This window comes from Gymnogyps californianus, chromosome 4 (assembly GCF_018139145.2).
Source record: "Gymnogyps californianus isolate 813 chromosome 4, ASM1813914v2, whole genome shotgun sequence".
Taxonomy (NCBI): domain Eukaryota; kingdom Metazoa; phylum Chordata; class Aves; order Accipitriformes; family Cathartidae; genus Gymnogyps; species Gymnogyps californianus.
Window position 1 is genome coordinate 4,228,621 of NC_059474.1, and position 24,766 is coordinate 4,253,386.

A 24,766-nucleotide genomic window follows, 5' to 3' on the forward strand; every position below is an offset into this window, starting at 1 on the left:
TTTGAATGAAGAGCTGGTGGACAATATGGGATGTGTTACAAAGCCAACCTTCATCCAAAGGGAAAGACAGGTTTCCTTCTGCACCGCCACCGTTACCCTGTCCTGTTGCCTCCGCCTCTCCAGTCCTTCCCCCCATCACTGTGCTGAACGATGCATTTTCAGTCTTTCAAAAACGGTAACTGGAAAATTTCAAGAGTGATTTTGTAGTGATTACACAGAAAAAAGTTACTAAAATTTATACAAAAATATTTCATTCTGTTGAGTAAGTGTTGTAAATGCGGTGGTAAAATATATTTTCAATTTTAAAAAGCAAGGTTTTCTTTTTTCAGAAAGTAATTGCAAATGCTGCTGTAATTCACCTAAAAAGTGGGAACCTTGGGTTCTGATCTGTGTTGCCGGGATTATTTCTGCTACTTACCCAGTCACATTTATTGAGAAAGATATAAGCAGTCCTTGGAGCAATAAACTTTATCTGGAAGTCTTCTTTGCACCCTCCTTGGTCCTCCTCCTTGCCTAAAGTATGTTTCCTTCTGTGTTCTTTATTTTTGACTGCATTTTCCATAGCAGTCGTCCAACTTTAAAAGCAGTTGTGAAGAAGCTTCATTCTCCCATATAGATTAGGTTTTAATTTTGGATATGGTTTCAGAAAGTGGTACTCGATGAATGAGTAATAAAAATGACAGCATGAAAACTTGAAATACATTTCCTAATATCTGAATCCTGAAAGGTGCTTAGTCAATATATAAAAGACTTTAATTTATTGTCTTTCCATTTACCATTTTGAGCACGTCTTTGTCTGGAGTACATTTTTCACATATTATGAAGGCCAGTATTCTGAGTAATACTTTACAGGGTGAGGGAATATAAAATGTTATAATCAAATAACACGCACTGCTTTCCTCTGAGAAACGTCAAATTATAGTATTCTGATCACCAGCTATCTCATTCTCTCTCAATTTTAGTCCCTTTATCAGATACAAATACTTTTTAAACTTTAGGTCTGCAAGATATTATGGCTGCTGTTTATATATGAAAACTGGAAAAGGAGACGGTTCTGTAGGAATTTAGAATTATTTTTATAACTACTAAAAATAAAAGTCTAGACTCTCCACTGATTTTGATTTGTGATGTTTGCAAATCTCATTCATCCATAATTGTTCCAAATTTGACTTCCAGAGCTGTGCTTGGCTTTTTTGTTTGTTTGTTTTAGCTGCAGATAGATCAGTTTATAACCTCTGTTTATATTATTATGTGATTTCTACAGTATTTAATGAAACATATGTTGTTTTTCTTCACAAAAATGTATCAACCCTATCTTCCTTTCACCTGTTTCTTCTGGACCTTATGGTTTTAAATCGCTCTTAATTTTATTACTTTGATCATGCTGTTATTTTATGGCTAACTTGCTAGATATGATTGTCCACCAATATGTGCCTGAATTAAGCTACTGTTTAGTTAATCTTAATGTATTTCCCACTGGCTGAAGCAGTTTCCATTTTCTTCTCTCATTTGTCTGCTATTGTGCTCCTTCCCTATTGCTTCTACATCTGAGAACGCTTTCAATGCAGAAAAACCCTCGTTCTATTTGTTCTGAGTCTGTACAGCTAATAAAAAAAATTACTGTCGAGCATTAGAACTGTCCTTTATAGATACCTGGCCATGGCAGAAATTATGTTGAATTTATAGTATAACAATTAAAAAAAAAAAAAGAAATAGGTATAAATTCCTCATGAATACTATATGCTGGAAAATTAAAAGAAAGTTTCAAAGTCAGAGGAATGAGGTTCTGGAATAACCCAGACATAGCAATAACAGAGGCAGAAGGTGGTGAGGGAGTTGTAGAATAAATCTGTCTGTTTATGATGAATACTGGAAGACTGTATACTATGATTGCAGGTGGAAGCAAGTAGCTCAACGTGATGATCTAGGAATCCTTCCAGTCCTGTGTTCCTGCATACAACATAATCTGATTGAATGTAAGGATAATACGTGGTACTTAAAAAGTCATTTTGGCCCATTTTTAATTCTATTCAAAGGATCATAGAATCACAAAATGGTTTGTGTTGGAAGGGACCTTTAAAGGTCATCTAGTCCAACCCCCCTGCAATGAGCAGGGACATCTTCAACTAGATCAGGTTGCTCAGAGCCCCGTCCAACCTGACCTTGAGAGTTTCCAGGGATGGGGCATCTCCCACCTCTCTGGGCAACCTGTGCCAGTGTTTCACCACCCTCATCATAAAACATTTCTTCCTTATATCTAGTCTGAATCTACCCTCTTTCAGTTTGAAACCCTTACCCCTTGTCCTATTGCAACAGGCCCTACTAAGAAGTCTGGTCTTCTTTTCTAAGAAGAAAATTAACTCTATTCCAGCCGAAACCAGGACACCCCATCTTTCTTACAGGCCCCCTTTAAGTATTGAAAGGCCTCAATAAGGTCTCCTGGAGCCTTCTCTTCTCTAGGCTAAACAACCTCAACTCTCTCAGCCTTTCCTCATAGCAGAGGTGCTCCAGTCCCCTGGTCATCTTCGTGGCCCTCCTCTGGACCTGCTTGAGCAGGTCCATGTCTTTCCTGTGCTGGGGGCTCCAGAGCTGGACGCAGTACTGCAGGTGGGGTCTCACCAGCGCGGAGCAAAGGGGCAGAATCCCCTCCCTCACCCTGCTGGCCACGCTTCTTTTGATGCAGCCCAGGATACGGTTGGCTTTCTGGGCTGCAAGCGCACATTGCCAGCTCATGTCCAGTTTTTCATCCACCAGTACCCCCAAGTCCTTCTCCTCAGGGCGGCTCTCAATCCCTTCATCCCCCAGCCTGTATTGATACTGAGGGCTGCCCCAACCCAGGTGCAGGACCTTGCACTTGGCCTTGTTGAACCTCATGAGGTTCACATGGGCCCACATCTCGTGTTTGTCCAGGTCCCTCTGGATGGCATCCCATCCCTCAGGCATGTCAACCACACCACTCAGCTTGGTGTCGTCTGCAAACTTGCTGAGGGTGTACTCGATCCCACTGTCTATGTCATTGATGAAGATATCAAACAGTACTGGTCCCAATACAGATCCCTGAGGGATACCACTCATTGCTGATCTCCATCTGGACATTGAGCCATTGACCACTACCCTCTGATACCTTGAGGTTGCATGGTAGGACAAAGTTTTTATCTTCTTTGTTCATTGGTCTTTATTTCCACTTTCCTTTCCCCATTTCACTTCTTTTTTTCCTCTGCACTTTGGCTGTGATTTTCCTGACTAATCCAATCTCCATTTTCTGCCTTTGCCTCAGTGAAAACTAAAGATGTGCGATTTGGGAGGCTTTTTTGCAATTCAATGTGAGGTGGAAATACTCAATTAGCTCTAAATATGCTAGTTTAACTAGCAGAGATGCTCTAGCTAGGCTAGCATAGAAATCTATATGGACTAATACACCTGCTGACAAGTACATTGAATAGATGCAGCTGATGATTATTCCTGATAGTTAAGCACAGTTTTTACACCTCTCATGTTTCTTAATATGCTTCCACAGTGACACCTATATATGCAGCCCTCACTAATGATTGTTCCTTTCTGCTCTCGTTAAAAATCTAACAATAATCATATATTGTTTATAAACCTTTTATTATACAAAACATACTGATCTGCCTTTCTATGTGTTGGTGATGGTCCATAGATCGGCTTTGTGTTTTCATCCCTGCACCAGAGTGTAATTTCACAGTATGAAGTTCAAGTATCTCTTTATCTCTCTGCACAGAAGCTCTTGCAGTTTTTAAACATGCATGCAATGTGTATAGTTATATAAGGAGCTATGTTATATTAACATCTGTATGGTATATGAATTCCGATTGAAACTAGCAATAAAGTGTGAGGATATTAAAATGTTACCAAGTCAAGTTTAGATGAAAGATTGCTATAGTCTTTGAAAATTACTTTTTTAATGTAATTCCCAATTTTTGAAAGATAGGCTTAGTTTTCATGTAGGTTGATGCTTTGGGCATGATTTCAGAAATCCTTGACAAGTTCTTTTATGGTATAAAAATAACTGCATTTGGTCTCAAATATAGGTTACCATAAATAATATGTGCAGATTATGTGAACAGATAGTGGAAATGAAATAACTTAATCCTTTAAAAGTGCTATTGTACCTTCTGTCTCTTGCTCTATGTAAACCTGCAAGTACTCTCCTTTGTATTCTTTGTTGTCTTCTTTCTCATATCTTTTCTTATCGTAAGCCCATACCATAGACTTTCCCTGTGCTGGTGACTCTCCTTCATCTGCTTTTCTCCTTTCTTATGCTATCTCATACTGGAGTACCTTTTTCAATTCTTGTATTTAAATTTTTCCTGTTATTTTTCTGTCTTGGCCACCAAACCCTAAATTCTCCAACATTAACATGCCTGTTCTCTTAATCCTAGTCAGGGTGTTGCAGAAAGGCTTTTTTTTAGCTGTGTTTGTTCCCCAGATTTTTAATAATGATGTTAAGGATATGCTGTATGCTTCTATCATTTTCATAATCTGCCCGTTTCCTTTATCTCAGGCTCATCAGAAAGCTGGGTGATCGGCAGGCAGCAATACCTCTTGCTATATTAATCCCCAGGCTACAGTGTGCTTGGAAACGTGCTCTGTTCAGAGCCAGGTGGTCCCTGCTTCTCTTACGGCTTCTGGCAAGTCACTCACAGATAGGAACTAAGTATAAGAAAAAGCACAAATTAGCAGGGATACAAACCTCACCCCTTAAAACATCTAGTGAGCTGATCAGTCCGCTGGACTGATCAATCGCATCATCAGTCCTACCCACCTCCTCACAGTGCTTCCCAAGAGTGGACGTTAGTAACTTGCTGCTCCTTCTGTTCTCAGAGCTCGTTGGGAATTTTTGATAAATTTTGTTAAGAAAACATGGCTTGCTGGAAAATAGCAACCCTTTGCAACTGAAGCTTATCTCAAAAAATATCAATTTCAACTAAATTTTTCATTGGGCAATTTTTTTAATGTGATAATAGAGGATGATGGAACTGATTCTAATTATGATTTTGAACTTAGTTCACAGTGCCTAGGGCATAGATATAATCTACTCAGTAACTTGCTTGGCTATACAGTATTTGTAAGCCTCTTCAAACCTCAGAATGAAAGTAATATCCAGAATGTTGGAATCTGTCTGCCTAATGGAGAATGCCACAGTAGTTTTCTTAGAGCGCTTCCTTTTCTATGCCTGTTAGAAAGCTGTGTGTGCTTTTCAAATGTTGTTCCTTTCTACACCTGATATGTTTCACTTAAATTTGTTAATCACAATTCTCTTTACAATTCGTAAATTGTTATGCAGAAACCCATTAAATGATTAAATTCAAGACTTCAATTGCTAGGACTCACAGAAGATGATTTTTCTTTGTCAGTTACATTCATTTTAGTCCTTTTTTACAATAATTATTTTAATAAATTTGCTGTGCACCGTTCACCAAAAACCCAGCAACTTTTCCTAGCAATTGTCACTGTAGTTATTTGAATAGTTTTGTCTTGTTTATGTGATGAAATATTCTACTAATTTTGAATGTGCTTCTTGTCTCAGTTCTGCAGGTATCTGGTAAAGAAGGAAACACTTATTTTTAATTAGAAATCTCAAATTTTTAGAATAAACGTATAAATCATGGAAAACTACTAGCTGAACAAAGAAACAACAGGCTTCCTGCAGTGCTGAATCATGCGTCCCAGTATCTTGCTGCATGGCAGAAATCTGTTCTGCTTTATACTTATTATTAGAAGACAGTCCTGCCACTTTCAGTATCTGAACTCCCCAGACAAGCACACTTAGGTTTCCTTGGCAAGGATATTATATGATTGGGTTCACTCCCAGCTGGAGTGTGAGAGCAAACTAGCTTGTGTACAGCCGTGGACAATCAGGTTTATCAGGCCACTGGAACAACGCAAGGAGAGAGCCAATTTGGCAACACAGGTGCTCCTTTGAGATAAAAAGAAACATTTTCCTTGTCTTCTGTAGAACGTTGAAGTTCAGCTGCGTGACTTTTGCCAGGATACAAATAAGGCCACGTTATAATTCAGTTGAGTTTGAGTTTTAAAATTTGCTTCTGTATTTATTGATATCTTAAGAGGTCCAGTGTTTTTTCATGTTCCCTAGCACCAACCACAATGTTGAACATCTGAAATGTTCATGTTGATGTTCATGAACTCTCCAGTTCAGTGAAGGCTAATCAGTTGTTTAGTTTATCCCTGAAGGATGTTAAACTGCAGAGCAGCTGAGAACTGCAGACAAAGAGGGATTAGAAATGGTAATGTATTCTCACATCTAAAACAATTTACTTTTGAATTGAAATTTAATTAATGTTTTATTGTACTTAAGTGTATCAGTAATGTTTCAAATGCACTATTAATCTGAGTATTAATTAGAAAAGTTCTTTCTAAAATGTAACATTTGTGAAATAATTGTTTTAGCTTGTCATAGATATGTGGCTAAATATCTTAAAGTTCTGCACTCTTGGTATTTTACTGTCCCTGAGGAAAGAAGTAGTTGGGTTAATTAAAATTACATATTTTAATGGTCTATGAAGTGAATGAGATGGTGTGCTATTGAATCTAAATGTGAATATTGAATCTAAAATACATGCTAGCTTTAAGGATATCCATTGTGCTTTAAAATACATAGTGATTCATCTTCCATCACTCTATCTAAATGTCAAATGTAAAGTGAGACAAATTTAAGTGAACTAGATTGTCTGTATAATCAATTCCAGAGAGACGCAGCTCTAGTAGCTGAAATGTAATGGGAAAAGATCAGGCTAGATCATATATGGCCTTTTCTGGCCTTGAAATCTATTAATACGATGAGAACAGTGGTCATTCTTCCACAGACAGAGAACAAAATCCCAACTGCAAGTGAAAAGGGAAATGAGTTTAGGGGACATAGTAGTAAAGATGTGGAAGAAAAGTATTAGGGAAGGGGAGATGAAGATCTAACAGCCATTTGTGTGAAGCTTTGGGAATTCTGAATAGTGTTTTTAAAGCGTATTTATGTTTAGTAAGTGTACAGCATTCTTCAATATGAAAATACAAATTATTTCCCAAATTTTCACAAATGATTATACGATGTCAAACAGAGATTACTACTGAAATGAACTATTTTCAGTTATGGAGAATGGATTTTAAAGTACTGTAAACGAAATATGATGTTTTAAGACATGGAGTAAATAATCAGTATGATTATTAAGGCAGGAAGAATATACACAGTGAGCAACCAACCATCAAAGACCAGATTTAGTTCATTATTCCTGAATCAGAAACTTGACTGTTGGCAAGTATACTGGAATGGACAGTAAGTGGTCCTACTCTATTTGGTGAGTTTCTAGACAAGTCCAAAGGGGGTAAAATTGCAGAAGTTTGCATCCTGAAGGGTTTGGTTTTGTTCGTTTTAATAACGAGACAGCATCCATGAGGAAAGGATTAAAAACCTGCTTACATTATTTAAATATACTCTATTAGCAATTATGGGTTATTCAAATCTATCATATTATCATTTAGTATCATCAACACTGTTCTGTATGGAATCTGCAACTCAGTTTGGGTCTATACATTATTATAATTTAGAATAGCTTCATAACAATACTTTTGCTCTAATTACAAGGAGAGCACTCTAAAATACTTTAATTAGGTCATGGATCAGTTGTCACGTCTTTTTAATCTTGGACACGTAGAACAAAAGACAAAATCTAAAAGAGATGGATTAATTAGACCATAGCTTTATTAATTTCTTCCGTTTGAGAACTGCTCAGGAATGGTACATACAATCACGCTGTCATTGTTTCCTTAATTATTTCCAAGTGTTTGGATTATTGTCAGCATCCCCTACTGATCATAGCCATTCTCTAGATTGCTGCTTTGTGCCCACCATCTTCTGTCTCTTAATAAACACTACAAGGCTTTGGAAAAATGGCATTTCCTCAGTGTATTAACCATTAAGAGCTTTAGTCCATTCCTTTCTTCATAAGTAGATGCTTACCTTTAAGTCTGCTTATGATTCCAAAAGTTCCAGTAGCCCAATGCAGCATGTTTATTCATCCCTACCAAAAATGTGCCAGTAATCAACATTGGTACCTCTCAGCCATCCCTTTACTCTTTTTTCCTGTATGCCATCCCCAGCAACTTGCACTAGGCTAAAATAGGAATTGCTTTTTCGAAGCCACGGATCAGCAGGTATCTTCTTTACCCATGATAAGTCCAATCAATGATTTCCATAGCAAATGGTGTATAAAAATTAACAGCTTTTCATGTGTGTAAATGAAATGAATCTCTCTCTACAGGGCTTTTTTTTGTAAACTGCATGAAGTCAAAACTATTGTTTGTTACTTAAATACTATACATTTTACAATTATTTTTCAACGTGTTTTCAACCCATCATGTTGGCTTTGGCATTTGTCTGATGTAAGAGAAAACAGTTCAGTTTGATGAGCAAGTAGAAAATGGGTAGGTTTTTGTCTGGTTAGGTTTTTGCCAACTTATAGAAAACCAATGTACCATAGTGGGAAATGCCCACCACAGCTGGCATAGTGAAGGCAGCAGGAGTGTGTATGTGTGTGTCAGGCAAAGGAAACACAATTATTGCTGCTCCAACTTAGTCATGTATCATAAGAAAATTGGTTGAAGAGAGTAACTTCTTTCAAACAGAATTCCCATTCTGTATCCATAAAAGAAAGTGATTGTGCCTTTGTTTTTCAAGATACTGCAAATTACATATTAGTACTAAAGAAGCCGTGATCAAAATATTTATTTTCCTTTTGTCACTGTTGTTAAACGTTATGTGATTGCATCTGAAGAAAAGAGCTGATAAGATCCAGAGGGTAGATCATCTTGACTTCCAGTGTTAAGAAATTGTACAGTTAGGGTCTTGTTCCAGCGCTGTCGTGATACCAGCCATAGTGCACGCTCCTGAAGTTGTTTGATATCTGGAGGAAGGAGAGATTTCACAGAATCACAGAGGCTGGGAGGGACCTCTAGAGATAGTCTAGTTCCATGTCCCTACTGAAAGCAGGGTCAGCTAGAGCAGGTTGCGCAGAACTGTGTCCAGTTACGTTTTGGATATCACCACTGACGGAGACTCCACAGCCTCTCTGGAAAGCCTATTCTGGTTTTCAATCACTCTCACAATAAAAATAAAAATAAATAATAATAATAAAAAATTGGAAAATCCATTTCAATTTATGCCATTGCCTCTTGTCCTTTTATTAGATACCACTGAGAAGAGTCTTTTCTTCATTCCCTCTTATCAGGTATTTGTATGCATGGATAAGATCCCCCTGAGCCATCCATCTCTCTCAGCCTGTCCTCATAAGACAGAAACTCCAACCCCTTAATCATCTAGTGGCCCTTTGTTGGTTTTTGCCCCAGTATGCGCATGTCTTTCTTCTATTGGGGAACCCAGAACTGGACACAGCACTTCAGGTGTGGTCTCACCTATTCTGAAGAGAGAAGAAGGATCACCTCCCCCGACCTTGCGGGCAGCACTGTTCCTAATGCAGCCCAGGATGCTGTTGACCTTTGCCGCAAGGGTGCATCGCTAGTTGATGTTCATGGTGTTATCCACCAGGATCCTTGGGTCCTCCTCTGCAAAGCTGTCTTCCAGCTTGTTGGCCCTCAGCATGTGCTGATGCCTGGGGTTACTCCTGCCCAGTTGCAGCATTTTGCGTTTCCCTTTATTGGGCCTCATTAAGTTTCTGTTTGCCCATTTCTCTGGGGTGTTGAGGTCCCTCTGAATGGCAGCACGACCATCTGGTCTATCAACCACCTCTCCAAGTTTTGTATCATTGGCAAACTTGCTCTCTGTCCCATCATCTAGGTCATTAATGAAGAGGTTAAATGATCTTGGCTTCAGTATTAACCCATGGGATACTCTACTAGTGACTTGCCTCCAGCTGGACTTCATGCCACTGATCACAACCCAGACCAGCAGTTTGGCCAATTTTCAATGCACCTCACTATCCACTTAACAAGCTCACACTTCATCAGTTTGTCTATGAAGATGTTATGGTAGATAGTGTGAAAAGTCTTACTAAAGTCAAGATAAGCAACATGATGTGGCACTTGGAGACAAGATGTGGCACTTAGGGACATGGTTTAGTGGTGGACTTGGCAGTGTTAGGTTTATGGTTGGACTCAATGATCTTAAAGGTCTTTTCCAACCTAAATGATTCTATGATACTATGACTTAGGCATGTCCAGTCTATTTAAATGTTCCCTACGCAAGGGTAAGCCTGCCTGCCTTCTTTCCCACTGCTCTCAGGGGCCTGGGATTCCCAAAGACAAGTCTTACCAGTAAAGGCTGGTTATTTAGCCTTTTGTAAATATTAGTAATCTGTTACTCCACTTAATATGGCCACACTGATATTTTTAAACAGGTTTTTATCAGTATATTTGTTTGTAAATTAAATCCTATAAAAGCTCACATTTATGAAAATAGCACGGTTGCTTTTTGTCAGTGTATTGGGTTTGCGTGGCAAGGTTTTGGTAGCGGGGGGGGGCTATAGGGGTGGCTTCTGTGAGAAACTGCTAGAAGCTTCCCCTATGTCCGATAAAGTTAATGCTAGCGGGTTCCAAGACGGACCCGCCGCTTGCCAAGGCCGAGCCAATCAGTAACAGTGGTAGCGCCTCTGTGATAACATATTTAAGAAAAGCAAAAAAAGTTACAGGGGAGTTGCAGTTGCAGCGAGAGAGAGCGGAGTGAGAAGATGTGAGAGAAACAACTCCACAGACACCAAGGTCAGTGGAGAAGGAGGAGGAGGAGGTGCTCCAGGCGCCGGAGCAGAGAGAGAGATTCCCCTGCAGCCCGTGGTGAAGACCATGGTGAGGCAGGCTGTCCCCCTGCAGCCCATGGAGGTCCATGGTGGAGCAGATCTCCACCTGCAGCCCGTGGAGGACCCCACGCCGGAGCAGGTGGATGCCTGAAGGAGGCTGTGATCCTGTGGGAAGCCCGTGCTGGAGCAGGCTCCTGGCAGGACCTACGGACCCGTGGCCCCATGGAGAGAGGAGCCCACGCTGAAGCAGGTTGGCTGGCAGGACTTGTGACCCCGCGGGGGACCCATGTTGGAGCAGTCTGTTCCTGAAGGACTGCACCCTGTGGAAGGGACCCACGCTGGAGCAGTTCATGAAGAACTGCAGCCTGTGGGAAGGACTCACATTGGAGAAGTTCATGGAGGGCTGACCCCTGTGGGAGGGACCCACGCTGGAGCAGGGGAAGAGTGTGAGGAGTCCTCCCCCTGAGGAGGAAGGAGCGGCAGAGACAACGTGTGATGAACTGACCCAAACCCCCATTCCCCGTCCCCCTGTGCTGCTGGGGGGGAGGAGGTAGAGAAAATAAGGAGTAAAGTTAAGCCTGGGAAGAAGGGAGGGGTGGGGGGAAGGTGTTTTAAGATTTGGTTTTATTTCTCATTATCCTGCTCTAATTTGACTAGCAATAAATTAAACTAATTTTTCCCCAAGTCGAGTCTGTTTTGCCCGTGACGGTAATTAGCGAGTGATCTCCCTGTCCTTATCTCGACCCACGAGCCTTTCGTTTTATTTTCTCCCCCTGTCCAGCTGAGGAGGGGGAGTGATAGAGCGGCTTTGGTGGGCACCTGGCATCCGGCCAGGGTCAACCCGCCACAGTCAGTTACACTTGCAGGTTGTTTATTTTTTCAAAAAAATCATGTCATCATCCTTTAATTTCTCTTTGATATACATGCATAGATATGTACATATATTTTTGTGTGTGTATCTGTCTAAGAACATCACGGAATACTTACACATTTCTGTTGTTTATTAACACTTTCCCTAGATACTGGTATAATAAAAATATTTGCTTTTCAGTAAAAAATAGGAAGCAATAAGCCTAACAGTTTCTGGAAATACATTCAGAAAATATAAAATTTCTGAATGGATGTGTGTATATTGATAGTGTTTGAAAATGTATGTATACGTATATACAATTATAGGAAAAAATGTATAGATTTGTTGACTTCATCTGTTTTTCTGCTTTTTTTTCCCCCTTAGGTTGATTTTCACTTTTGATATGTAGTAATCACTTAACACCTTTCCAGTTGTTTGGGGCCTTATTCCATTTTAAGACTTTAATGATGAGAAGTAAAAATTTGAATAGGATTCAGCATGAGACGTGCAGTGGTTTGTACATTTGCCCTTTTGACGTTTGTTTTTTTGGAATGTTCAGGTTTTGGGTTATACTGAATCATTCAGATTTGGTGACCTTTGCAATCATCTGTTGATAGCTTTTTGCAGAAGTTAAGCTTGTAGTACTTGAATTACCCTACACAGATTACCAGGTGACTTGTATGTGTACATGATTCTGGTTAAGTACATGTAAAGACATACTTAACTGCTCCTATATGAGTGCCTGAGTTTAATATTCAAAATGAAATGACATCTTATTTTGAAAATCTAAGGGAAAAGGGGTTTTTTTGAGAATCAGGTCTAAAAGACTCCATTTCTAGATGCTGTAACTTTGTTAGGAGAAAGTGACTGAGTATGACTAAATGTAATCTTTCATTACCACTCAAGGAAGAATAGATAAAGTAGGTCCCCCAGTTAAATCCTGTCAGAGCAAGCTAAGTGGTTTGATAGTGATGCTGGGAGACAGTAACTGTAGGTTTGAACCTTCTCAAGCTGATGAGATCCCAGAACCTAAATAATAACTTTGGACACATCTTCTAATCATTACTCAAGTGCAGGGAAGTGGCTTATTTTGTGGCTGTTGTCAGATTCACAGAATCAGAGAATGGCTGAGGTTGGCAGGGACCTCTGAAGGTCAGCTGGTCCAACCCCCTGCTCAGGCTGGGCCGCCTAGAGCCAGTTGCCCAGGACTCTGTCCAGATGGCTTTTGACTATCTCCAAGGAGGGAGACTTCACAAGCTCCCTGGGCAACCTGTGCCAGTGCTCAGTCACCTTCACAGTCAAAAAGTGTTTCCTGATGTTCAGAGGAACCCTCCTGTGTTTCAGTTTGTGTCCATTGCCTCTGGTCCTGTCACTGGGCACCACTGGGAAGAGGCTGGCTCCATCCTCTTTGCACCCTCCCTTCAGGTATTTACTGGTAGTAGTACTACAGGTAATCGTAGCATTCAGGAATGAAGCTGAATTTCACTGTTAGGTTTTTTGGTGGTGGTGGTGGTGGTTTTTTGGGGGTGGGTTTTTTGGTTGTTTTTGGTTTTTGTTTGGATTTTTGGTTTTGTTTTGTTTTCTTTTTTTATGATAAGCATTTCTCACGTGGCTAATAGGGGCTTTCTCCACTGAATGTTCTAAGTTCTTAAAATCACTTTCTAACCCAACTAAGACTCTTCATTTACATGTAAATTAAATGCACGCTTTTTTCTCAAAGCAAGGTGCCAAAGAATTTAGTGCGTGGGTCTTAGCAAGAAAGTGGCTGACACTACGTGTCTAACAAAAAAGGTATACGAATCCTGCAAGGTATCAGGTAAAGTATTTCTTGTAGCTGCAAATGATATGTCCTAGAAAACTGCAGTTCTTATCACACGTATTCCAGAAACATAATTGTTTCATAGGGCTGCTGTAATGATTATAGGAATGGATATTCTATGCAGTAAGAGGATACTGAAGTACTGCCTTTAATCTGTCATGGCTCAACGCAAAAATGCATGAAGGAAAAAAGGGACAATAGGAAGCACAGTGGAAGAAGAATACTTACTTAAATTGAAGGACAAATGGGGCATGAAAAGAAATGGATATAAATTATCTACAAATACAGTCATTATGGCTTTAAAGTGTCTCTAATGAAAAAACGCTGTCAGATTCTGGAGTTCATTTTGGAATGAGTTTCCTACTTCCAATAGGATTAATTGCAGTTAAATGTCTGAGCTGTTTCTAAGATGGAAGCTTGATAAGTTTATGAGTGTAGTTATTATCATATTAAGATTATTATTAATTATATTATGACATGACTGTCTGCAGTGGCAAGGAAGCAGACCTGATGACTCAAGACGTGTGTGTTTCTTGCGTTGACCTAATTTTCACTGAAAGTAGTTCAATATAGATTACAGAATAACTTGAAATGAATTTGGAAAGCAATGGATAACTGAAAGTAGGGTTGGCTTTTTCCAGATAAAAAGGTTTCTCTGAAGAATAATTTTACTAGCTGTAGCTTCAACATTAGCTTTGGCCTAAGAGTGGTTTGATACCCTTGCTGTACAAGGATAAAAATAAATTAATTGGCGCTGAGATAGACAATCCTCCCTCCTCCATAACAGCTAGTTTTCTAGGTTATTAGATTTTAAATTGTGAACTACTAGTTCTTTATAAGTTTTAAACAACGTGTGAACTTTTATATTAATACTTTTTTTGATTTGCTTATTTGTTTATGTCTATTTAATACTTTCTACTTACTTATTTTGGAGAAGATTTATTTCGCCTCGCTTTAGCTTTCTAAGCTTAAATAACTAATCCAAACTTTTTAAACTGTTTTTTTGACCCTCCACGTATTTTCCCTCTGGCCACCAGTGTTGATTTTCCAATATATTTGCTAATTGTATCTCCTTGGATAGTCAAGCCTAAGAAGATAATTTTCCTGCTTGCTTTCCTGGTGCCACTGGCCAATTATCAAATACTATTTCCTTCTTTCATAGTTCAATATTAATATTTATCTGAAGTTACAGACTGGTAATTTGGCAGAAAACAGTAAAATATCTTCCGTACCAAAACGGAAATTAAACAATTTGCAGGCATCTGATTCCAAAATCCAAAGCTTGCTTTGGCTGCCGTTTCATCTTGGATATACCTAAAGTTCAAGTTGAAAAGTTTACATGCAAAAGTTTTGTTGCTGGATGCTCAGAATCACTTCCATCTCATCTGAATCCAATTTAGAGCTTAAATAGGGAAAGCCTTGCTGGGCTTTTCATACAGTTACATGTATCCCCTTGGGTTCAATGAGCTAGATATGCTCTAAGAGTGCGTATTGGATCAAACTTTCTACAAAAAGCTGTGATAGTTTGTTTCCTTTAATAAATAACCGAAGAGAAGATGATGCCTTCCCAGTTGTTACACTAATTAAATGAATCCACTCATCCACATTTTGGATCAAATTCCCTGGTTAGGAAATTCAAGTCTAACCCTTGCCCACATGCTAGACTCTAAGCTATTCTGTGGTCGCTCTCAGCCTCTCCTTTTACATGGAATATTTTGAGTCACTGACTCAAAAATAACAATTAAAAAAAAAAATTGTGGAAATTTCATTCCCAATTTTTAGCAGACTCTCAGCCAAGAGTTGTTGATAATTTTTTCCGATAACTATTTGTTTTAAAGTATGTGTCAGAAAAATCTTTGTGGCCTCAGAGTTCCTTGCTCCTGGTTTCAGTGATTTTTGGCACACGGGTAAAATGCTTGGGAACATAGGTACAGCAAACTGCAGTCCTCCTCGGCAGAAGCCTTGTTGTTTCTCTGCAGAGACCAGGTACCTAGAACTTTGGCTCTGCGATGCTGAGCAATATAACATTTAAGCATGTTTAGAGATTTGTTTTCTTTTCTCTTTATCTGACAATGATTGTTTGTTCATTGTCTCTTAAGAAATCTTTTGAGAGTTTTGGCAGCCTTATGGAAATCTAAGAAAAGTATGCAGCCTTAGAAACGAGCCATTTGAATTTTTCTACTTGAATTGTATATAATCAGCTTATCATCCAAGATACACTGCACACAAATGATAATAAGAACATGCAGTCCTAATGGTAATAAGGAAAAGAATTCTGATGGGAATTATTCACTGTGGCTGTCTTAAGCCTCTCCCCCACTGTTTGCATTACCTTATGGGAAGTTATGCAATCTGGGATTTTTTGAATGTTGTTATAATGGTCTTAAAAACAATGTAAATATGCTTTGATCTCACATTAGAAGTATTTTCTTTCTGAGTTTCTACACTGGAGACAAACAGGGTTTTTTTTTATTTTTTAATAATAGCAAAGCTTGGGTTAATATAAAATCTCATTTGAAATGGTGTTTGCTCCTCTTTCAGCCTGATTTCCTAGGGAAATGAGGCTTGCATAATTATTGATCTGTTGGCAACTCCTAATATATTTTAATTGTTGTCCAGTTTCAACTTATGCAAAAAAATGTAAGCGTAATTTAAAAAGTTTAAAAAATCAGCAACTGGAGAGAGAAGAAAACAAAATAAAAACTCAGACTTGTGTTCACACCAGTAAGTGCCAGTGGCTGGTCGAGCAACGCATGCGTAGTCCTGACAAGGCAGAGCACATACTGTTTCTCTCTGATTGAAAGTGTCATAGAGAAAATATGATGGAGTGGGTTTTCAGGCAGTACAGTAGCAAGATAGGTGAAAATTAACACAAACCTATTCATTCAGCTGTGCAGGCATAAACTATTATTATATAAATTAATAAAGTTGTGGTTTGAAAAGAAGGTCATGACAACCAAACAAATATAGAAACTGCTGAAAATTTATGATGCATTTAGAGAATGCTGAATTTTAAAAAAAGCAACTTGCATACAGAGCTTTCTTTCAGCAAAGGGTAACAGTACAAAGAAAGCTAAGTCAGTAGCTCGTCTTAAAAATCAGTTTTTGCTTGGCGTAGCCACAACATAATTCCAGGTAATATATCGATGGGATTGTATTCCATAGCTAGGCTGGCTTATTTGAAATACTTTTAACAAGTCTACGCAGCAGAACACAATGTATTTTGGAGATTCCCAGGCTGGTCTGAAGTTAGTAAAGCTGCATAACAGCAGGGCAGCCCTACGCAGCTACACTAGCTTGGATCTTGAGTCATCAGCGCGGCGCAGTCTAACCTAATTAGAACTGGCTCTGAGCAAGACTCATCAGCTGGTACATGTCACTGTGCAGATACAGCTAAGTTGCTTCTGACCGTGGAGATGACGAGCGCCTAGGATTTGGATTTAGAGTTTCGGTACTGGGTTGTTTTCCGTAGCCTTTTGAAGTCCTTTAAAATACACAAGTGTTTTTCTCATAGATTGGATTAATAGTAACATCTCTGAATTTCTATTTTTTAATGCATAATTTTTCTCCCATTTCTTGAATTCTGGAGGAAGATGATGCATTTTCCCTTCAGTATTTTTCAGCTGACACTGTTAAGAAGGAAGGTGGGGTAATCACCCTTTTCCTACAAGGATGAAGGTAGATAGCAAGTGTGCATGTTTTTTCCCTGTTGCTTAGAATAACATTCTATTAGTTCATAACAATTTTTAAGATTAAGGCTTATTCAAAAACTTTCTAATATCCTTTTTGAATCAGTCAATTTTTCTGGGGACGTCAGCATTTAATGTTAAGTTTACTTCTATATTCTAGTCAATTCATCCTTGATGTTCTCATCACAATTAGGAATCAATTGGCTTTCACTGCTGATGTTAAAATAATGCTTCCAGTATAGTTACTAGTATAAATATTTAGATTTCAGTTTTAATGACAGGTCCAGGTTCCTGTTCCTACATCTAGAACCATATTATTTTGCAAGTAACTTTTGAAATACAAATGCATTATTCTGTTTTCCCAATGATTAGTGAAAAAACTATTTTTTATGTGTCTGGAATGCTTTTGGAATATTATAGATTGATATATGTTCTACATTTCTGTATGGTCTATGTGCTATATTATTGCTTTTCTGGTGGTTACAAAAAAAGAAACATCCTATGGCACAAGTCCCTTCACTGTCTTCTGTGAGTCATATATAAAAGGAAAAGATACGTGCCATTCTTTTTCAATTACCAGTGCATTAAACTATTAGTTTATTTGACTTCCAGTAGTGTGCTGTTTATTTTTCATTCACTAAGTCTTTCTTACATATCAGAATTTACCTGATCTCCCTGTGATGTTAACCACATTTCTGTGTAATTTAATGTAACATTTACCTTTTTGGTTGAGCTTCATGTTCTGTGTTGGCTTAAATTAGATTATCAAATCTTTGAAAGATGGTTATGATTTTAAAAAATCTTTTATGTCCAGTTATGCAACTTATTCCTTGCTGTAAATAAGGGGGGAATAAAGTTCCCGCTTTCTGATTTCAAGGTCTTTGCCACTGGTATCTTGCCTACTTCTCTGAATGCATTGTGCTGTCCCTGGCTTCTTTCCAATCAGATATTTCCTTCAGCTTCTCCCTGTCCTCCTTTTGCTACCCTATTCCAACTTAGTCCTAGTCTTACTCCTTTAAAAGCACTATTTCCTTTAGTAGCTGAAAGCTATTAGATCTCAGCTTTACCAAAAGAACTCAAGCCCTTTCAGTGCTGGCAGCATTAAGTACTGTTTATTCTTCCTTAACACTTCCATCTGCTAAAAAGAAGTAGTAAAGTTTATCCTTAAAAATCTTGGTTTAGTTACCAAGTACCATGTTGAATAAGATGCTTGTTGCTGGAATTAAACAGGAATAATATGTCCAGGCACCAGCATGTTTCATTTGTTATACAAGAGAGTGTTTTACTTTGTCCACAGAGAGACAGCAATAGGGATATCTGGGCAGTTTGGGATGGGGAATAGGTAGAGTGAGTAGAGGAGACTGGGCAGTAAAATCGTAGCAGCGGTGGTCACAAAGGGAATCATGCAATTCAACAAGGCTGAGTGCCGGGTCCTGCACTTGGGTCACAACAACCCCATGCAATGCTACGGGCTTGGGGAATTGTGGCTGGAAAGCTGCCCAGCGGAAAAGGACCTGGGGGTGTTGGTCGACAGTTGGCTGAATGTGAGCCAGCAGTGTGCCCAGGTGGCCAAGAAAGCCAATAGCATCCTGGCTTGTATCAGAAATAGTGTGGCCAGCAGGACTAGGGCAGTGATCGTCCCTCTGTACTCGGCACCAGTGAGGCTGCACCTCGAATACTGTGTTCAGTTTTGGGCCCCTCACGACAAGAAAGACATTGAGGTGCTGGAGCGGGTCCAAAGCAGGGCAATGAAGCTGGTGAAGGCTCTAGAGCACAAGTCTTGTGAGGAGCGGCTGAGGGAAGTGGGGTTGTTTAGCCTGGAGAAAAGGAGGCTGAGGGGAGACCTTCTCGCTCTCCACAACTACCTGAAAGGAGGTTGTAGCGAGGTGGGTGTCACTCTCTTCTCCCAAGTAACTAGTGATAGGACAAGAGGAAATGGCCTCAAGTTGTGCCAGGGGACGTTCAGATTGAATGTTAGGAAAAATTTCTTCACTGAAGGGGGTTATCAAGCATTGGAACAGGCTGCCCAGGGAAGTGGTGGAGTCACCATCCCTGGAGGTATTTAAAAGACGTGTAGCTGTGGTGCTTAGGGACATGGTTTAGTGGTGGCCTTGGCAGTGCTAGGTTAATGGTTGGACTTGATGATCTTAAAGGTCTTTTCCAATCTAAATGATGCTATGATTCTATGACTGGGAAAAAGAAGTATATCTTTAATAGGAGTGATAGCTCTTCCAGGTGGAAGAGATAAGTGTAAGTATCTGAGCAAGAAGGCAAGGTACTGGGGAGCAGGAGTGAAGGAAAAGGATGTAGTTTGAAGGCAGAATTGTAGAGAGATGCAATTGGGATGATATTGTTGGGGTGCTCTGTCCCGTCCTCCCTACCAGTGCAGGTGAGTTCTGTATTTCTATAACACACACTGCTGTTTTTCTTATGTTGTGCTGGTTGCGCTCAGCAGTCTGTCTTGGTGTTTTGGTTTCCTTTTTAGTTGTTACAGGTGGCTGCTCTAGAAGAAGAACACTTTGGTAATAAAGAAAAATAGCAGAGATTATTGAGGCTGTTTTAAAAAAGTATTTCTCCTGAGCAATTCAATATTCAGTAACTAAGCCATTATTTTTTTTCTTAAAAGCAGTTAGTTTATTTAGTGAGTTGTTTATACTTTCTGGAAAAAAATGCAAGTGTAAAACTTACCTTTAATTACCTTTTTTTTTTTTCATTTCTAGGAGAAACAATGAGAATTGCTTCTTCGGAGTTTGCTGATGACCCATGCTCCTCAGTGAAACGGGGCACCATGGTGCGGGCTGCTCGTGCTTTGCTTTCTGCTGTCACTCGCTTACTCATCCTGGCTGATATGGCTGATGTCATGAGGCTTCTATCACATCTGAAAATTGTATGCATTTTTAACATTCTATATTGGTTTTGCATGTTTTGTGTGTAGAAAAATAAGGAACAAATCAGTAATGGATGTCACTGTTCACATTTCTTACTGTATTTCACTGATTTTTCTTAAAGTGCTAATAAAGAGGTAGGAGATAACACATTTCTACATTAGTCTCGTTCATTTTCTAATTTTGCAGAAATTAATTTTTGGAGACTTAAATTAAAAATTGTCAGATATCTTCAATGACTGGACTAATACTGCTGTTAAGCAGCTCTCTGAACTGAACAGATGTATTTACTTAACTCACCTCGCATCTTATCCCGATGGTTTACTATCTCAGTACTTGTAGAGTATTGCTATCTTGTGGCAGAGTTTAGGTACTACAGTTGTTCTACTTTTTTTTCTTTGTCTGCACAACTTCTGGATGTATCAAAAGATTGAATCTTTAATTTGGAGTGAGACGACAGTACAAGTGTCTAATCAGTCATCAAAGAGGAAAAATAGAATAAAGAGGAATTAAAGATTGACAGACAGTTTGGTATGGATTTGTATTCACTTTTGGCTGCCACCATTCACGTTTTTATACAGGAGTATTAAAAGACTTTGCAGTTGAAACTGGGAAAAGTGGTTGGTTTTTTTTTTTTTGCTAGTTATTGGACTATTTCACTTTTATTGCATAAACAAATAACCAAAAATCTCTGAAACAAAACAAAATTTTGCAGAAAATCATACATAGAATATTTGAAGCCTGCAGAGTGCATGTGTGAGTTTAGCAGAGGAGATGGGGAGTTACTTCTTTTTAATAACTGTCCAAAAAGTATTTTCTTTCTTTTTTTTTTTTAATTTGTCTTTTTAACAGTGTAACTGTACAACGATGATACATTCTGGAAAAGCAATGAGAGCCCTTCCACTTGCAAACTGTGCAGATAAGCTAAATAGTTTGAAAACAGTTTTCATAATGAAAAAGGCAGATTTTTCCGCACAGATTCTAGTGAGCTCTGCTCTAATGAACAGAATGCTGCTCTCGTAATTGTCAGCACGTGGCTCTGATTATGTGCAGTGTAAGCATTGTCTCTCTTGAATATGCTTTTAATTTTTCCCCACTGTCTTTTGTTAGTGAGGCTAACGCTTTAATATTATAAACAACAGGTTTTTTTCTTAACATTATGATTAAAATTCGGATTCAAGCTCTTTCATAGGTGATGAGAAATATTGTTCTCACATCTGAGATTTCTTCCGCCTGTTGCAGCAGTGTACTATGTTATGTAAAACACAAATGTTCAATACTGTTCTGTAAGTGGGTGTATTTACTTACACAGTGTGCACCCTAGATTTGCAAGGGCAGTGTATGGCAACGTGGTTTGTAATCTCTGCATTTATCAGATGTGATTATGGATCCAGTTTCCAAGAAGCCAGACATCTCTGGTTGTTTTTAGCAAAATTCAACTTATGAACCTTAAATTTCGTTTTTCTTCTTTCAGGTTAAAAAGGGTAATTTATTTCTGAGGATTGACAGTGTAAATATTTTTATCTTACCATTTTATAATACAAACTAATTTTAGATGAATAAAAATTAAATTAGTAGGAAAAAAAGTGTTTATATCTTACAAAATTGATGAAGGGACAGCTCTTGTATTGACTCAAAGGTAACACTCAAATACTGGTATAAGTTAACCATAAAATTAATAAACTTAAATCATTCTGCATGTCAAAGTTATGAAGCCTGATTTATACTGAAATGTACTGTACTCAGTTTTGACTGAAAGCATGTCAAAGGAATGAGTTATGCTTCAGACTTCATGGATAATAGTGCATTTTAATTAATGATTTAGAGCAAATATATGCAGATGCTTTCTGGAAGGACATTCGGTCATTGCTTTCAGATTATCTTTTGCATTACTAAAATTAGTAATAATGCTTATTGCAGTGAAGCTTGTGTAACACTCATAAAATAGCATATGCTGATATAGTATGTGATCATGCACATACAGAATTATGAGTCTGTTGTAATTAATTACATACTAGTTAATCAGAGGAACACTTCTGTACAGTTGAGTGAAGTTGTGGTTTTTTGAGGACAGAGAACTTGCTCCAACCTGAATTTGTAAAAGAAATTATAATAAGAAAAGGGGTTTTGCTCATGTCCTTTCTAATACTTGTCATAACCAGTTTCTTCAGTTTGGAATTTCATAGGCTTGAGCCCAGAGTGACACAGTAGAGCATGATCAGCATCTTTTGAAATCTGATTATCAGAGTGGAATCTGTAACAAATTCTCTAGCAATTTTATTTAATAAGGAGCTGGCAGGACTTACAAAAATGTGTATCACTTTGTCATGCCTGTGCTCGGCATTACAAACATATTAAAGATGAAAGTTTCAGGTAGTTTAGTATGAATGCTTATTGATATGAAAGGAAGATGTTCATATTTTGCTGGGAATCCTGCAAGAACTAATTAGTTAATACAGTGATGCTTTTGTAATTTGTGTTAATGGTTAAGGCAATCAGATAATTCAGCTTTAAAAACTACCTTTTTTTTTTTTTTAAAGAGTAAAAGAAGAGGTAATTTTATTCTGAATAAGGTGTAGCTTGCAGCTCTCAGATAGTGTAAAATTTCCAACATAACAACAGCTTTGGATTTAAGTGCTTGAATTATACATTTTCCAACAGAATTGTATGGGTTTGCTACTCTACTGCCCTGTCACTTGTAAATCCACACTAAGTAGGAAAAAGCTCAAAATAAAAATGTCCTCTCTCGCTGGTAGGAAAACACAGTTAGAGCAACAGAAATTACAAAAAGGCAGGTTCTGCACATAATTATGCCTTTCTAAATTAATTAGACACCAGCTACTGGTGAATTTACGGATTCCCAGCGACGTTTGGAGAGTAAGCTGCAAACCTCTGCTCTTGCATAGGAGCATGTCCCCATCAGAATTAGCCATTTCTCTTCGAGGGGAAAATTTGTCTGTTGTTGAAAACTTATGCACATTCTCGTGAATTGAAGCAATAGGTTTTAGAAGGAAGCATGAATAGAAGCTTTTCAGTTCTCAATCTTTTTGCTTGGAATTGCATTTTATCTTGTGAGGGAGAGAAACACAACTTTGAATTCCCACCTAGTCACAGGAAAATTTTCTTTACTTATTGCATGAAAAGAGCATTTTATCCCTTCAGATATTTTTTCTTGCTGTACATAAGGTAAAGTTTCACAATAAATTTAGTAGATTAACTTGTTGGTATAACTGGGGTTTTATATCTTTGCCTGTTAGCTACAGCATGACTGAGTAACTACAGGTATGTTTTCTTTGGTAGATTCTTTTCTCAATTTTAAAGTAACTGAAAACGGAAAGCTGAGAGCTGAGAAAAAAGAAATAATAAATATATTCTGGGTTGAATCTATTGTTGTTTCATTTATTTCACAAAGATACAGTGTTTTGGATATATCAGAGTAAATTTAAATCTTAGTAAGTTTGAGTTTCCTTTTTAAACATTATTTCTTGTCCAGAATTAATAACTTCCCTTTCTTTTCCCATAAAGCTTGTACCACACTTTAAGAACATATTCATCTATTTTGTTTTAAAACCCACAGATATTAAACATTTCATCTGATAAGTGTGAGTGGGCAAATTAATATAGTTATGCCTTTTACATTAGTTTTACATGATACCAAAAAGTACAGTAAACGGAAAGTAATGCAGAATGACAATCAGACAGCTTCTCTGCTAAGAAACCTAATTAAAGTTAGTGGGACTATCATAAAGCCACTGTACAGTGACGGACGTAAAAGCTAAATTGGGTCCATATAATAGAGAGTATTGGGTAGAATAGTTATAGACTTTGTCAAAGAGTGCACCCAGATTAAAATGCTAACACAGTTGATGTATTATGTTCTAGGTAGAGGAAGCGCTAGAAGCAGTGAAAAATGCAACAAATGAGCAAGATTTAGCAAATCGCTTTAAAGAATTTGGAAAGGAGATGGTAAAACTGAACTATGTAGCTGCTAGACGACAACAGGTGAGTACATTTGAAAGCAGTGGTTGAGAAAATCTTGGTTCTGAAGATCTTGTATTTTATGTCCAAATCCAGTTTAAAATGTACAATAAGTAATTGCTCTGTCGTGGCCTATAATTTAATCACATTGATTTTTTTGAATGTGATGAAGTTTTTAAAAAATGCAATTTCTTTAAGAATATTTTCCAAGTGGCTTCAATTAATAGCAGAATGACGGATGAAAAAGCAAGTGATTCAGGAGGTTAAGGATAGTTTTCATTTGATCATTATTCCCATTTAATTCTAACCTATGCTGATTTGAGGTCACTCTGACAGCTGGTAAAGCACAAGCTCTTTGGTAGTCTAGTATAATTCAAACTCAGGAAGAACAGAAATCTACTTTGTGTTTAAAACCATCATTATTAATTTTCAAGAACTTAAAAAACCCAAGTACTCAGTTCATTCATTACTAAGGCAGATGGAAAAGAGACCAGAAAGTCACAATAACGTTTATTCAATGCCTGCAATTATACAACTTTGCAATAAAGATAACTTTCTCCTGAACACTGCTCTTTTTAAGAGTCCAGACACTGCTGTCGCTGTGGAGTTGTATAACATCTCTCCAACTTCAATTGTATTTGAATACCGCCAATCATTCAGGGGTGTGTCGTCTTTGTATTGCATAGCACACCTGGTTTAGAAAGCTGGCTTTCCATATACATCCGTCTATTTACTTTATTTTCTGCATTACAGTAATGACAATT

At 38.2% G+C, this 24,766-nt stretch overlaps 1 protein-coding gene across 1 annotated transcript in view; it reads left to right on the plus strand.

Annotated features, from left to right (window-relative positions):
• Window positions 1–24,766, plus strand: part of CTNNA2 (catenin alpha 2) — a 529,003-nt gene that overhangs the window by 114,947 nt on the left and 389,290 nt on the right. The window contains exons 4-5 of the mRNA XM_050895304.1: window positions 19,860–20,026; window positions 23,907–24,026. Coding sequence (XP_050751261.1) covers window positions 19,860–20,026; window positions 23,907–24,026 — 287 coding nt within the window. The remainder of the gene's footprint in view (window positions 1–19,859; window positions 20,027–23,906; window positions 24,027–24,766) is intronic.